Source organism: Babylonia areolata, chromosome 21 (assembly GCF_041734735.1).
Source record: "Babylonia areolata isolate BAREFJ2019XMU chromosome 21, ASM4173473v1, whole genome shotgun sequence".
Lineage (NCBI taxonomy): Eukaryota > Metazoa > Mollusca > Gastropoda > Neogastropoda > Buccinidae > Babylonia > Babylonia areolata.
This window is the reverse complement of record NC_134896.1, coordinates 2287586-2302408: the sequence shown is the minus strand read 5'-3', so window position 1 is coordinate 2302408 and position 14823 is coordinate 2287586. Positions and strand designations below refer to the sequence as shown.

General features: G+C 43.0%; 1 protein-coding gene across 3 annotated transcripts; it reads left to right on the top strand.

Moving 5' to 3' along the window:
• The first annotated feature begins 240 nt into the window (after window positions 1-240).
• LOC143296004 (peptidyl-prolyl cis-trans isomerase FKBP2-like) lies at window positions 241-14147 on the top strand. 3 transcript variants are annotated; one of them, XR_013057100.1, is made up of 6 exons: window positions 241-333; window positions 1943-2130; window positions 2534-2646; window positions 9798-9880; window positions 11512-12129; window positions 12262-14147. XR_013057100.1 is itself a non-coding variant. In XM_076607742.1 (5 exons), the coding sequence occupies exons 2-5, from the start codon at window positions 1969-1971 to the stop codon at window positions 11571-11573; spliced, it is 420 nt and encodes a 139-aa protein (XP_076463857.1). In that variant the 5' UTR covers window positions 241-333; window positions 1943-1968; the 3' UTR covers window positions 11574-14147. The 3 variants fall into 3 exon arrangements, 1 of the variants encoding a protein (XP_076463857.1); XR_013057099.1 differs by having other exon boundaries at window positions 12160-14147; XM_076607742.1 differs by having other exon boundaries at window positions 11512-14147.
• The last annotated feature ends 676 nt before the right edge of the window (window positions 14148-14823 follow it).

Below are 14823 nucleotides of genomic sequence, written 5' to 3'. Positions count from 1 at the left end.
CATCGTCACTGGCTCAGCAAGACTGACCCGGACACATTTGAATCTGTTTGATGCTGTTGGAAGTAGTTGTCGTAGTAGTTGAAGTAACAGCAGCAGCAGCATCGTTAGCATCATCTTTGTTTTGTTGTGACAGTGGGGTAATAACAATGGTCAGGCGTGGCGAGGACTGAGTGGGTGAGGACCAAACTTTTTACTTTTTCAACTGTTAATTGTCTCGATTGTTGTAAAAAGACGCAGAAGGCGTGGTCAATTGTTTTTCCTTGCAACGAACGAGCCTATCGGGTTTCAACGCGTGTTGAGGCTTTCTCTGTGAGCAGAAGCCAACGTTGTCAGGTACAAATAATACGTTTGTCAAAAGTGGATGTATCGAAATGCTAAAAATTGCGATCCTGTTTGAACAGCAAGATTAAAACGCTAAGAGTAGACAGTATCGTCTGCTGTCGTTCTTACTTTCAGTTTCAAAACAAGTGGTTGGTGTAGTGTTAGGACCGGCAGGTTGTCTGCCTTGGCCTCACGGCCTTTTTTCTTTTCTTTTCTTTTTTCTTTTCTTCTTTTCTTTCCCGTTTTCTTCAATGCATGCGCTCCTTACAAATTTTTATCATTGAGTTTCTTGTACTCATGTGATCTGACATTCAAAGAATATTATTTTAACTACCTGTGTCCTTTCTGACAAGAAGTTTTTTGTCCAGTTCAGTATGCTTCCAGTGATACCATATGAAGCTAATTTTGATAAAATTCTTTGATGTGGTACAGAGTCAAATGCTTTTCTAAAAACAACATAAAAGTTTGCCCTCGAAAAGAACATATCAAGTAATGCTACAAATACATGGGCAATATCCACATTTCTTCCTCTGTACTTTACCATTTGAAAGATGGAAAAAGTTGTAAATTGGTTCATGACATTGTAATATATATTGTGCATTTCTTCCCCTCCACTCTTTGACTGGCCTTCTTTAAGCCGTTGGACAGGGGAAGAAATGTAGAGTGTATATTACAATGTTAGTTAAACAAATTTACAACTCTTTTTCATCTTCAGAAAGAAACTAAATCAAAAGAAAACAGAGGAAGAAATGTGGATATTGCCAATGCATGTTTTTATTATACATATATCTTAATCTTTAGCCCATATTTTGATAGTGTCATCATTTTTCAAAAGAAACTAAAACAGAGATGGCAAACATGCCCAAAGATTTGAAAAACTTCTTGAACAAATTTCTACTTTCTGTTGACATCCACTGTTATTATGTTTGACATTTCCGGATGTGTTTTTTCCCTTTTAAAGGGAAAGGATCGGATTATTTTTGGTGTCTGACACTTTCTTTAGAATTATGGTCTGGTTTTATATCATTTCCTTTAGTGTGCTATCATATATATATATATATATATATATATATATATATATATATATATATATATATATATATATATATATATCAGTTTATGATTTGTGGTCCTGTAGCTTCACTTGCAGGTTTCTAAACAGTATTCTTTCAAATGACCAAATTTGATGAATTAAGTAAGGATAGACATTTTCTTATCCCCCAGGTCAACAGTTGTGAAGACCCATGAGTGCAGTATTATGTCCGTGTGAATGATCAACTTTGCCTCAAAACCAGAATGTATATGTACACTAGAAAAACAAATTCCAGAGTAGGGAAACACTGTTTGTGGCATGTGAATAAATACCAGCTGACAGTACTTGATGGACAGCTTTAGACCAGAACTGTGCTTGCTGCCTCTGCATATTAATCCAGTTATCTTTTTTCTTATTTGAAGGGGGGGGGGGGGGGAATCAGTTTGGGCATGGAATTTTTAATCAGAGGGGGGAAAGGACCAGTACAATGTTTTTGCTGTTATTTTTGTTGCTGTTGGTGCTGTTGTTTGTACTGGGCTGCTGCTACCAATACTAATTAATTTTCCATGTTTATGATATGTATGTCAGTGTTCCAGGCAGAAACAGTGGCAGCTATGAACTTGCTGGTGATGCTGTGCTGGTATGTCCCCATGCTGATGCACCTTGGGGTGGAAGCCGGGGAAAAGAAGCTGCAGATTGGTGTCAAGAAGCGAGTGGACCCCGCCCACTGTGCCGTCAAGTCAAGGAAAGGAGATATCCTGCACATGCATTATACAGTAAATGCCTATTGACATGGTTGTTTACCAGCATTTGGATTATGCAGCAGTAATCAAAATGCATTTTATTTGGATATGAATGATACACAAAATGTTAATTAATCCAGTTGTTTACTTCTGTGTGTGTGAGTGTGTGTCTGTGTGTGTTCTTAAGTTTAATGTCCTTCTTTTCACAGTTAGTGATATGAGACGAGGAAATGAATATTAAAAAAAAAAGAATAGATAAAACAACTAGAGACTGCATGAGGACAAAATGCACTACCCTACATGTAAATAATTGAGTATGTGTGTGTTAGTGTGTGTGTTGGTATGTGTGTGTGTGTGTGTGTGTGTGTGTGTGTGTGTGTGTGTGTGTGTGTAACCTTAAATCCTTTTACATCATTGTGTTGAATGATTGCTTCAGGGCAAGCTGGAAGATGGCACAGAATTTGACAGCAGTGTCCCCAGAAATCAGCCATTTGTCTTCACGCTGGGATCAGGCCAGGTCATCAAAGGCTGGGACCAGGGCCTTCTAGGGTATGGTTTGTTTCAGTGTTTGAAGTGATATAGCTGTGACCTGTCACAAGGCACCGTGGCAGAATCGGTAGACTTCAGAGCCAGTGGTCAGGATTTTATATTCCATTTTGACCTCGTGTTGTGTCCTTGGAAAAGGCACACTACTCTGATTATCTTCACTCTAGCCAGATGTTGATGGGTACTGTCTTATCTGTATCTTGTGTGTATGTATGCGTGGATGGTTGGTGTTGTTATCATGTGCTACCATTCAAATTGCACAGACACTTGATAATAGTTACACCGGTTTAATCCACCATCTTGATCCAGATATATCGTCATGCTTCCTGTGACCTTTGACTCTTTATAGTAGTTATTTCCCTTGTATTACTATCTAGGTATAGACACGACAGGTACCTGACAGTGAAAGGAGAGAATTGGTTCTTGCCTTCCTGTGCCGAGTCCGAGACACAATGGATGCCTTCCTGTGCCGAGTCCGAGACACAATGGATATAAATTCACTGCCTTCCTGTGCCGAGTCCGAGACACAATGGATATAAATTCACTGCCTTCCTGTGCCGAGTCCTAGACACAATGGATATAAATTCACTGCCTTCCTGTGCCGAGTCCGAGACACAATGGATATAAATTCACTGCCTTCCTGTGCCGAGTCCGAGACACAATGGATATAAATTCACTGCCTTCCTGTGCCGAGTCCGAGACACAATGGATATAAATTGCCTTCCTGTGCCGAGTCCTAGACACAATGAATATAAATTCACTGCCTTCCTGTGCCGAGTCCTAGACACAATGGATATAAATTCACTGCCTTCCTGTGGCGTGTCCTAGATACAATGGATATAAATTCACTGCCTTCCTGTGCCGAGTCCTAGACACAATGGATATAAATTCACTGCCTTCCTGTGCCGAGTCCGAGACACATTGGATATAAATTCACTGCCTCCCTATGCCGAGTCCTAGACACAATGGATATAAATTCACTGCCTTCCTGTGCCGAGTCCTAGACACAATGGATATAAATTCACTGCCTTCCTATGCCGAGTCCTAGACACAATGGATATAAATTCACTGCCCTGACTGTAAAAAGCTATGGGAATTTTAACCTCCTTTGAACTTGGGACTGGGCAGCATGTCGGCAAATTGGGCAGAGGCATTAGAACCATATTATTATAGAAAAAGGAACCGTATTATTGTAGAAAAGACACCATATTATTGTTACAAAAAAAAGAAAAAAAAGAAACTATATTATTGTAAAAAAAAAAAAAGGGGGGGGTGGGGAAAGGAAACCATATTGTTGTAAAGGAAAAACAACAACATATCTTTGTTTAAAAAAAAAAGAAAAGAAAAACAGGATGGGGAAGGTAGAAAACTGGGGGAGAAAAGGGTTGAGAAATATACAGGTAGGATCTCAGGGTGGAGGAACAGTGGGACGATCCACACACTATACAGGTAGGATCTCAGGGTGGAGGAACAGTGGGACGATCCACACACTATAGAGGTAGGATCTCAGGCTGGAGGAACAGTGGGACGATCCACACACTATACAGGTAGGATCTCAGGGTGGAGGAACAGTGGGACGATCCACACACTATACAGGTAGGATCTCAGGGTGGAGGAACAGTGGGACGATCCACACACTATAGAGGTAGGATCTCAGGGTGGAGGAACAGTGGGACGATCCACACACTATACAGGTAGGATCTCAGGGTGGAGGAACAGTGGGACGATCCACACACTATAGAGGTAGGATCTCAGGGTGGAGGAACAGTGGGACGATCCACACACTATACAGGTAGGATCTCAGGGTGGAGGAACAGTGGGACGATCCACACACTATAGAGGTAGGATCTCAGGGTGGAGGAACAGTGGGACGATCCACACACTATACAGGTAGGATCTCAGGGTGGAGGAACAGTGGGACGATCCACACACTATACAGGTAGGATCTCAGGGTGGAGGAACAGTGGGACGATCCACACACTATAGAGGTAGGATCTCAGGGTGGAGGAACAGTGGGACGATCCACACACTATACAGGTAGGATCTCAGGGTGGAGGAACAGTGGGACGATCCACACACTATAGAGGTAGGATCTCAGGGTGGAGGAACAGTGGGACGATCCACACACTATACAGGTAGGATCTCAGGGTGGAGGAACAGTGGGACGATCCACACACTATAGAGGTAGGATCTTAGGGTGGAGGAACAGTGGGACGATCCACACACTATAGAGGTAGGATCTTAGGGTGGAGGAACAGTGGGACGATCCACACACTATAGAGTTAGGATCTCAGGGTGGAGGAACAGTGGGACGATCCACACACTATAGAGTTAGGATCTCAGGGTGGAGGAACAGTGGGACGATCCACACACTATACAGGTAGGATCTCAGGGTGGAGGAACAGTGGGACGATCCACACACTATACAGGTAGGATCTCAGGGTGGAGGAACAGTGGGACGATCCACACACTATAGAGGTAGGATCTCAGGATGGAGGAACAGTGGGACGATCCACACACTATACAGGTAGGATCTCAGGATGGAGGAACAGTGGGACGATCCACACACTATAGAGGTAGGATCTTAGGGTGGAGGAACAGTGGGACGATCCACACACTATACAGGTAGGATCTCAGGATGGAGGAACAGTGGGACAATCCACACACTATAGAGGTAGGATCTTAGGGTGGAGGAACAGTGGGACGATCCACACACTATACAGGTAGGATCTCAGGATGGAGGAACAGTGGGACGATCCACACACTATAGAGGTAGGATCTCAGGATGGAGGAACAGTGGGACGATCCACACACTATAGAGGTAGGATCTCAGTGTGGAGGAACAGTGGGACGATCCACACACTATAGAGGTAGGATCTCAGGATGGAGGAACAGTGGGACGATCCACACACTATACAGGTAGGATCTCAGGGTGGAGGAACAGTGGGACGATCCACACACTATAGAGGTAGGATCTCAGGGTGGAGGAACAGTGGGACGATCCACACACTATACAGGTAGGATCTCAGGGTGGAGGAACAGTGGGACGATCCACACACTATACAGGTAGGATCTCAGGGTGGAGGAACAGTGGGACGATCCACACACTATACAGGTAGGATCTCAGGGTGGAGGAACAGTGGGACGATCCACACACTATACAGGTAGGATCTCAGGGTGGAGGAACAGTGGGACGATCCACACACTATACAGGTAGGATCTCAGGATGGAGGAACAGTGGGACGATCCACACACTATACAGGTAGGATCTCTGGGTGGAGGAACAGTGGGACGATCCACACACTATACAGGTAGGATCTCAGGGTGGAGGAACAGTGGAACGATCCACACACTATAGAGGTAGGATCTCAGGATGGAGGAACAGTGGGACGATCCACACACTATAGAGGTAGGATCTCAGGGTGGAGGAACAGTGGGACGATCCACACACTATACAGGTAGGATCTCAGGGTGGAGGAACAGTGGGACGATCCACACACTATACAGGTAGGATCTTAGGGTGGAGGAACAGTGGGACGATCCACACACTATAGAGGTAGGATCTCAGGGTGGAGGAACAGTGGGACGATCCACACACTATACAGGTAGGATCTCAGGGCGGAGGAACAGTGGGACGATCCACACACTATAGAGGTAGGATCTCAGGGTGGAGGAACAGTGGGACGATCCACACACTATACAGGTAGGATCTCAGGGTGGAGGAACAGTGGGACGATCCACACACTATACAGGTAGGATCTCAGGGTGGAGGAACAGTGGGACGATCCACACACTATAGAGGTAGGATCTCAGGGTGGAGGAACAGTGGGACGATCCACACACTATACAGGTAGGATCTCAGGGTGGAGGAACAGTGGGACGATCCACACACTATAGAGGTAGGATCTCAGGGTGGAGGAACAGTGGGACGATCCACACACTATAGAGGTAGGATCTCAGGATGGAGGAACAGTGGGACAATCCACACACTATACAGGTAGGATCTCAGGGTGGAGGAACAGTGGGACGATCCACACACTATACAGGTAGGATCTCAGGTTGGAGGAACAGTGGGACGATCCACACACTATACAGGTAGGATCTCAGGGTGGAGGAACAGTGGGACGATCCACACACTATACAGGTAGGATCTCAGGGTGGAGGAACAGTGGGACGATCCACACACTATAGAAGTAGGATCTCTGGGTGGAGGAACAGTGGGACGATCCACACACTATACAGGTAGGATCTCAGGGTGGAGGAACAGTGGGACGATCCACACACTATACAGGTAGGATCTCAGGGTGGAGGAACAGTGGGACGATCCACACACTATACAGGTAGGATCTCAGGGTGGAGGAACAGTGGGACGATCCACACACTCAAACTCCATCATACCAATAGCAGGGCCACATGGAGTGGTTTTTATAAACTGTTTACTTACATTGAGCTCAACTAAGCATCTTTAAACATGGGTAAGCAGCACATAGCCCTTATTAAGCACACCCTGCATAAAGCAGGCCCTTCTAGGTCCTAAGCAGCACATAGCCCTTATTAAGCACACCCTGCATAAAGCAGGTCCTAGGTCCTAAGCAGCACATAGCCACCTAAACAGTTCCTGCTAAGCAGCACACATTTCCTACAAAGCCATAAGCAGCACATTGCTGCCTAAACAGTCCCTACTTGACTGCACACAGCCCTTAATAAACAGTTAACCCTGCATTAAGCAGCACACCTGGAACACACAGACAAAACCAAAACCCAGGTCAGAAACAATCTCAAAACATACTGGATACCACTGACATGAAAGGCTAATATAACAACCATCAACTTGTTATCAATCAAAACCCGTATCACCTTTCACAACATGTCCAACAGTATGCGGTCTTCTCACAGAGGCCTGTGTGAGGCAAAACAAGCTTCATTGAGCTTCCCTGCCACCAACAGTGACACACAATACTGTGCACCAAAAATATGACTGGCCAATACAACTCTCAGTGTGCTAAATACCATACGAAAATTAATGTGTGTTTCCACTTTGATCAAAGAAGTTCCCACATTGTCGCTACAAAGTATCTCACTGGCACAAGCACATGGAAATCATAACTACCAACATGTCTCTGGTAAACAGCAAACCGTATGTAACAACATTGAACTGACTCTTAGTGCTCTCATTATTTACTGACTGATTAATCACATTACATTGTGCTTTCCCACTTTGAAGAAAGTGTGCGACTGCCACATAACACAACTACTCATAGTACTACACATGGGATCACAACTACCATCAAATCAGAAGTGTCCCATATCAATTTTGCTGTTTCATGTGCACACACACATGCAAAATCCTCAGCACACACTTACACAATGTTAGCCTGTAGATATGTTCTCTTCAAATTTAACTGTCACCACCTAATATACAAAATAGGCAAGTAGTACACTTAAACTTCAGGAATAGCACAACCAAAACACTCTGCACACCTGCTAAACACACACACCATCTCCATGGCTTTTCATCTCTGAATGCTTACATTTTTTCCACAGTCAGTCGACAGCTGACACATCACTGACATACTACGTCATCGTCTATGTGCACCAAGACACAACACCATTAAAACCAAACATAGTAACCAAAAATCCTAACAAAATATCTGTAACAAAATAGTAAGGGCGGGGGAGGGGGGGGAGGACTCAAAAGACAAAGACATAGACCAAAACTTCTCCGTCTGAGTGGTGACATTTCGCACCTTCACCCTTTTCTTTCCATCAGCCACTACAGTAAGCAAACTGAACACACACTGGCTGTACACTGACACAAACCATAGTTTCTGAACCAAGCATGTTTGCCACATTTAACTGTTATTTCCTACATCAGCTAGCAGGCTGTCTCAGTACTGTTGTGGAAGCTGACAGTTCCAACTCCACTGTTTCCCAACAGAACTGTCATCAACCAACCATGAAACAATGGCAAGTGGTCACTCACAGTTCAAAGGGCAATCACCATGGATTCCATTGTACCTTCACGTCAGTCTGTGCCGGGTTCCATTGATTTCAGAAGACAACAAAAGCTAAGTTGTCACACTAGTTTTAATGTACACTGATAAAGAACTGCAACACTCCCCCTATTGGTTGAGCAAAAGTAACCATTCCTAGGCCTGTCTTAATGATGCTGAGTGAATGAATGACACATTCACTGCTCCATTCTCATTCGCTCTTTCCAACACTAGATCAGATTTGCTATAATTTAAAACTTACTTCTATATTGTATGACAAGTTTAACATAGAAAGGGGGAGGGGGAGGGTAAGGTGTCGCTCCAACCTCAAAGAAAGAACTAAGGAGTAGGGGGTGCAGGGGTGGGGGTGGATGGTGGAGGGAGGGAGACAGGGTGGGGGGCGGGGGGGGGGAGGGTAAGGTGTCGCTCCAACCTCAAAGAAAGAACTAAGGAGTAGGGGGGACAGGGGTGGGGGTGGATGGTGGAGGCAGGGAGACAGGGTGGGGGGCAGGGGGGGGGGGGGGGGCAGGTGACACTGCCTGCATACTAATTATCATGACCATGAAAAGACCATGTTAAATTCAGTTAAATGCTTTGCATCTTGTCATAGCTGGAATACCTTTTTTCCCAGTGTGTCAGCATATGTGGGGATGTAAAAACAGGTACTAAACTTGGACATATGACTTGGTTTACTCAGGATTTCTTTAGAATGATTGATAGACTGCATAATTTGAGAATGGGAAGGTAAAAAAGTAATTAGTCCATTGAATGAGGATTGTGTTGGTTTCCACTCTCGTTTTATTCTCCAAGCTGATGAGTGTGTGTGTGTTCGTTCATTCTTTTGGTTAACGTATGCCCACATTTGTGATTTTAGATGAAATTCCATCATCTCCCCCATCCCACCCATGCCTGGGATCATCACTACTTTTCCTGGTCCCCTCTCCTCAATTAGCTTTAAAAGAAAAGAAAAAAATGAATAGAAAAAAAAGAATATAATTAATGAAATAAAACTAACTAGTCAACCAGTAGAATTACAACAAAGAGCCAAGTGGGCTCCAAATTAAACTGAACAAAATCAAACACATGTTGATTATCATATAAAACATTTTGTGTGTGTGTGTTTGTGTGTGTGTGTTGGTGTGTGTGTGTGTGTGTGTGCAGGATGTGTGAAGGAGAGAAGAGGAAGCTGGTGATTCCCTCAGAAATGGGGTATGGCGACAGAGGTGCTCCTCCTAAAATCCCAGGTTTGCCTGTTCATTCCATGCATCTCCCTTTATATGTGAACTCTTCTGATTGAAACAAAGATATCAAGTCTGTTTTTCAACCGTAAAATGATGTTAAATTTTCTGTATCGTCTTATTTACTCCTGTGATAATTTGGAGACAGCAATGGAAGTTATAAAAAAAAAGAACAAAAAAAGAACAAGTACACATGAAAGAAAAGCAGCATAAAAACATGAATATACGTGTTTTGATCTGCAGTGTTTCCATGTCATGACCTCCACACCACTCATTCCCAGTCCCCCAATACAGCCAGACCCAGGTTCATCTGCCACAGTTCCAGCACAGGCTACCTGTGATGTGAAGTCACCACGAGGCCACACACACACCACATGAGAAGGGACCACTGCTGAGTCACTTCATAGGTGTTCAGTTGTGCTGTAACCCCGAAAATAGAGTATGGCTGCCCACTCATGTACACACGAGTAAACGTGGGAGTTGCAGCCAATGAACGAAGAAGATGAAGTAGTGCTGTTGTGGTTCATCCTATACAGGACACCACCTTTTAAGGTCAACACCTACTTCTTCCTTCTTTCTTCATCTCAGCCCCACAATCCAAGGGAAGCAATTTTAACAAGGACCAACCAGTGAGCCAAACAAGAAAACACATAACATTTAGTGATTTAATTAACAAATAGTAAAGAGTGGTAACTCTCTCCACACACAAGGTACATAACTTCAAACCAATGCTGCTTATGCTACCAATTCAGGTAGCACACAGGTAAATAAAAGGTACATTGGAACAAACCCAGACGCTTCCCCCCAAAAAGGAAGTGCCGGGTTTGCTCTTACACCGATCATCTGACATGTGCACACAGCAGCAAAGACAGAAGAAATGTGCAAACACAAATTAGCTTTTATTCAAGACTGGCATAGCCTCTTTAATCCAGAACATGCCACACAGAACACACGGAGAATACAGAACATACACATGGTTGCCTCGGTGGTTTTTCAACCTGAAATTAATAAACAATGAGCCAGGAGATCAAATAATTAACAAATAGTAAAGAGTGGTAACTCTCTCCACACACAAGGTACATAACTTCAAACCAATGCTGCTTAAGCTACGTGGCCTCATTGCTTATTGATACTTAGTGATTGACATGGAAGAGCCCACTCATCCCCTTGTGAGTCAGTCCCAGGCCAACACCTGAACTATCAGTCTATACTGACCAGCACAACATAAGTGTCTATACTGACCAGCACAACATAAGTGTCTATACTGACCAGCACAACATAAGTGTTGTGCAATGACCGGGTCCCAGAGATGGCACCACACCCCAAACAACCGGCAAGTTGTTACTTGAATGGTGTTTCCTTAGCATCTGCCCCAACCAGTTTAAAACACATTTGATGTGACACACAACTGAGTTCAGTCATGTTCAAGCATGTGAAAAACATGCCACCTTCAGTATACATGGTTATACGCATAGCAGCCAGTGAACGTATCCAAAAAGATGGAAGGAAATAATCCCCCGCACAAGAAAACTCGTTTTCTGCCATATATATATTTAGAGAGGGAGAGACAGAGAGACAGAGAACGTGATTTGGATATGTACTAGAGTAATACATTCTGGGGGTCCATGTGTGTGCAGGAGGGGCTACACTGGTGTTTGAAGTGGACTTGCTCAAGATTGAACGGAAGGAAGACCTGTGACCTCAGTGTGATTTGTTTGGGTCACTGTCCTGCCAGACATCTCCACGAAGGAAGACCTGTAACCTCAGTGTGATTTGTTTGGGTCACTGTCCTGCCAGACATCTCCACGAAGGAAGACCTGTAACCTCAGTGTGATTTGTTTGGGTCACTGTCCTGCCAGACATCTCCACGAAGGAAGACCTGTAGCCTCAGTGTTATTTGTTTGGGTCACTGTCCTGCCAGCCATCTCCACGAAGGAAGACCTGTAACCTCAGTGTGATTTGTTTGGGTCACTGTCCTGCCAGACATCTCCACGAAGGAAGACCTGTAGCTCAGTGTGATTTGTTTGGGTCACTGTCCTGCCAGACATCTCCACGAAGGAAGACCTGTGACCTCAGTGTGATTTGTTTGGGTCACTGTCCTGCCAGACATCTCCACGAAGGAAGACCTGTAACCTCAGTGTGATTTGTTTGGGTCACTGTCCTGCCAGACATCTCCACAGCAGTTGGGTGGATGAAATATGAAGAGCAGAAATTCTGTTCATCAGGTTATCTTCCCTGAGTCAGAGTATTGTTAGGTTATCTTCCCTGAGTCAGAGTATTGTTAGTCAGGTTATCTTCCCTGAGTCAGAGTATTGTTAGTCAGGTTATCTTCCCTGAGTCAGAATATTATTATTCAGGTTATCTTCCCTGAGTCAGAGTATTGTTAGTCAGGTTATCTTCTTAGTCTTAATTGGGTTTTCATCCCAAAGTGGGAATTAATAGTCTTAATTGTTTTGTTTTTTCTTCCCAGAGAGGGAATTAATAGTTTTAATTGGGTTTTCTTCTTTTAAAAAAGTGGGAATTTATAGTCTTAATTGGGTTTTCTTCCATAAGTGGGAATATTCTTAATTGGGTTTTCTAGATTGGGAATGAATATTCTTAATTGAGTTGTCTTAATTCTCTTGTCTTTTTTAAAATTTTTATTGTGTTTTTACACTTGTTGAAATTACATGCTTTGTTCATGTGATGGTTTACACTTTGTGCGAATGTTTAGGTTATGAATGAAAACTGGACTTCATAGTGGCTCAGGTATCAAGGTCTTCAGATATTCTTTGAATATTACAAGCCCGTAGGTTTTAACTGTACATCTCCAGTGTTATTTACTTTAAAGCCCAGTGAGTTTGAATGTGCATCTCTATCTTTATTTAGCATTTGCTGTTTACTTTACAAAGAAACTTTATTATATGCATTTGACATGTGTACTGACTTATCACTATACACTTCTGGATAAGGAGGAAGGTGGCAGAATGGTTACGACGCTCAGCTGCCAATACAGAGAGTCCGTGAGGGTGTGGGTTCGAATCCCGCTCTCGCCCTTTCTCCTAAGTTTGACTGGAAAATCAAACTGAGCGTCTAGTCTTTCGGATGAGACGATAAACCGAGGTCCCGTGTGCAGCACGCACTTGGCGCACTGAAAAAGAACCCATGGCAACGAGAGTGTTGTCCTCTGGCGAAATTACGTAAAATGAAATCCACTTTCATAGGTACACAAATATGTAAGCATGCACTCAAGGCCTGACTAAGCGCGTTGGGTTATGCTGCTGGTCAGGCATCTGCTCAACAGATGTGGTGTAGCGTGTATGGATTTGTCCGAACGCAGTGACGCCTCCTTGAGAAAGTGAAACTGAAACTGAAACGGATGTACAGTCAAAAGGGCATTGTTTGTTTACTGCTTAGTGGTAAATGATATCTGACTGTCTTGACAAGATTTTGTAATTATGCACACTTACACTTGCGAAAAAAAAAAGTTTCTTTTCTTTCCTAGGAATTTTTTTTTTTATTATTAGCTGTGTATTTTAGGTCATAGTTAATGCTGTCATCCAACATCCAAATTTTCTCAGATACATCCCTTATTTATAAATCAATGGTAAAAGTGATTTACATTTCAGATCACTAACAATAATGGCATCCCACTTTCAGACTTGCCTATTTGAGTACATTGAAAAGTATCAAGGATAAGTTTTGTTTGCTATATGTAGTTGTCAAAGGTGATATATATATATATATATATATATATTAAAGTAAGCACACCAATAAACGTATAGATAAATGTACACAAATTGTTTGCTCATTTAGCACATGAAGTGTTGAAATGGTTATTCTAGTCAAAGCAGATGGATAGTTGAATTAAGTGAAATTGAAAGTGTTAATTCTTTCACATAATTATATGTCTATCCTTATATTATTCCTTAAAGCTTTAAAAACTGGTTTTGTGCATGTAGTTTTTATCAATGTTAGTGACAATAATATGAATAACAACATAGCTTTAACAACATTAGCTTTAATAATCATACAGTTAATCAGAAATAATGTTGATATTTTTGCGCAGTAAGAATAGTAACTTAGCTTTAACAACCACACAGTTGGTATGAATGAAAATAATGTTGATATTTTTTCTGTAATGAGAATGATGGCACAGCTTTAACAAGTACAGCTTTCCAGTTCCAACAGTCATTACAGTGAAGTTCGTGCTGCGGGACGGTGCTGACACATGTAGGATGACAAAGACTATATAACAAAGGGCTGCAGACACATGGAGGATGACAAAGACTTCTCTCAACAAAGGGCTGCAGACACATGTAGGATGACAAAGACTACTTTCAACAAAGGGCTACAGACACATGTGGGATGACAAAGACTGTGTAACAAAGGGCAGCAGACACATGTAGGATGACAAAGACTGTGTAACAAAGGGCAGCAGACACATGTAGGATGACAAAGACTATATAACAAAGGGCTGCAGACACATGTAGGATGACAAAGACTATATAACAAAGGGCTGCAGACACATGTAGGATGACAAAGACTGTATAACAAAGGGCAGCAGACACATGTAGGATGACAAAGACTACTTTCAACAAAGGGCTGCAGACACATGTAGGATGACAAAGACTATATAACAAAGGGCTGCAGACACATGTAGGATGACAAAGACTATATAACAAAGGGCTTCAGACACATGTAGGATGACAAAGACTATATAACAAAGGGCTGCAGACACATGTAGGATGACAAAGACTGTACAACAAAGGGCTGCAGACACATGTAGGATGACAAAGACTACTTTCAACAAAGGGCTGCAGACACATGTAGGATGACAAAGACTATATAACAAAGGGCTGCAGACACATGTAGGATGACAAAGACTGTACAACAAAGGGCTGCAGACACATGTAGGATGACAAAGACTGTATAACAAAGGGCTGCAGACACATGTAGGATGACAAAGA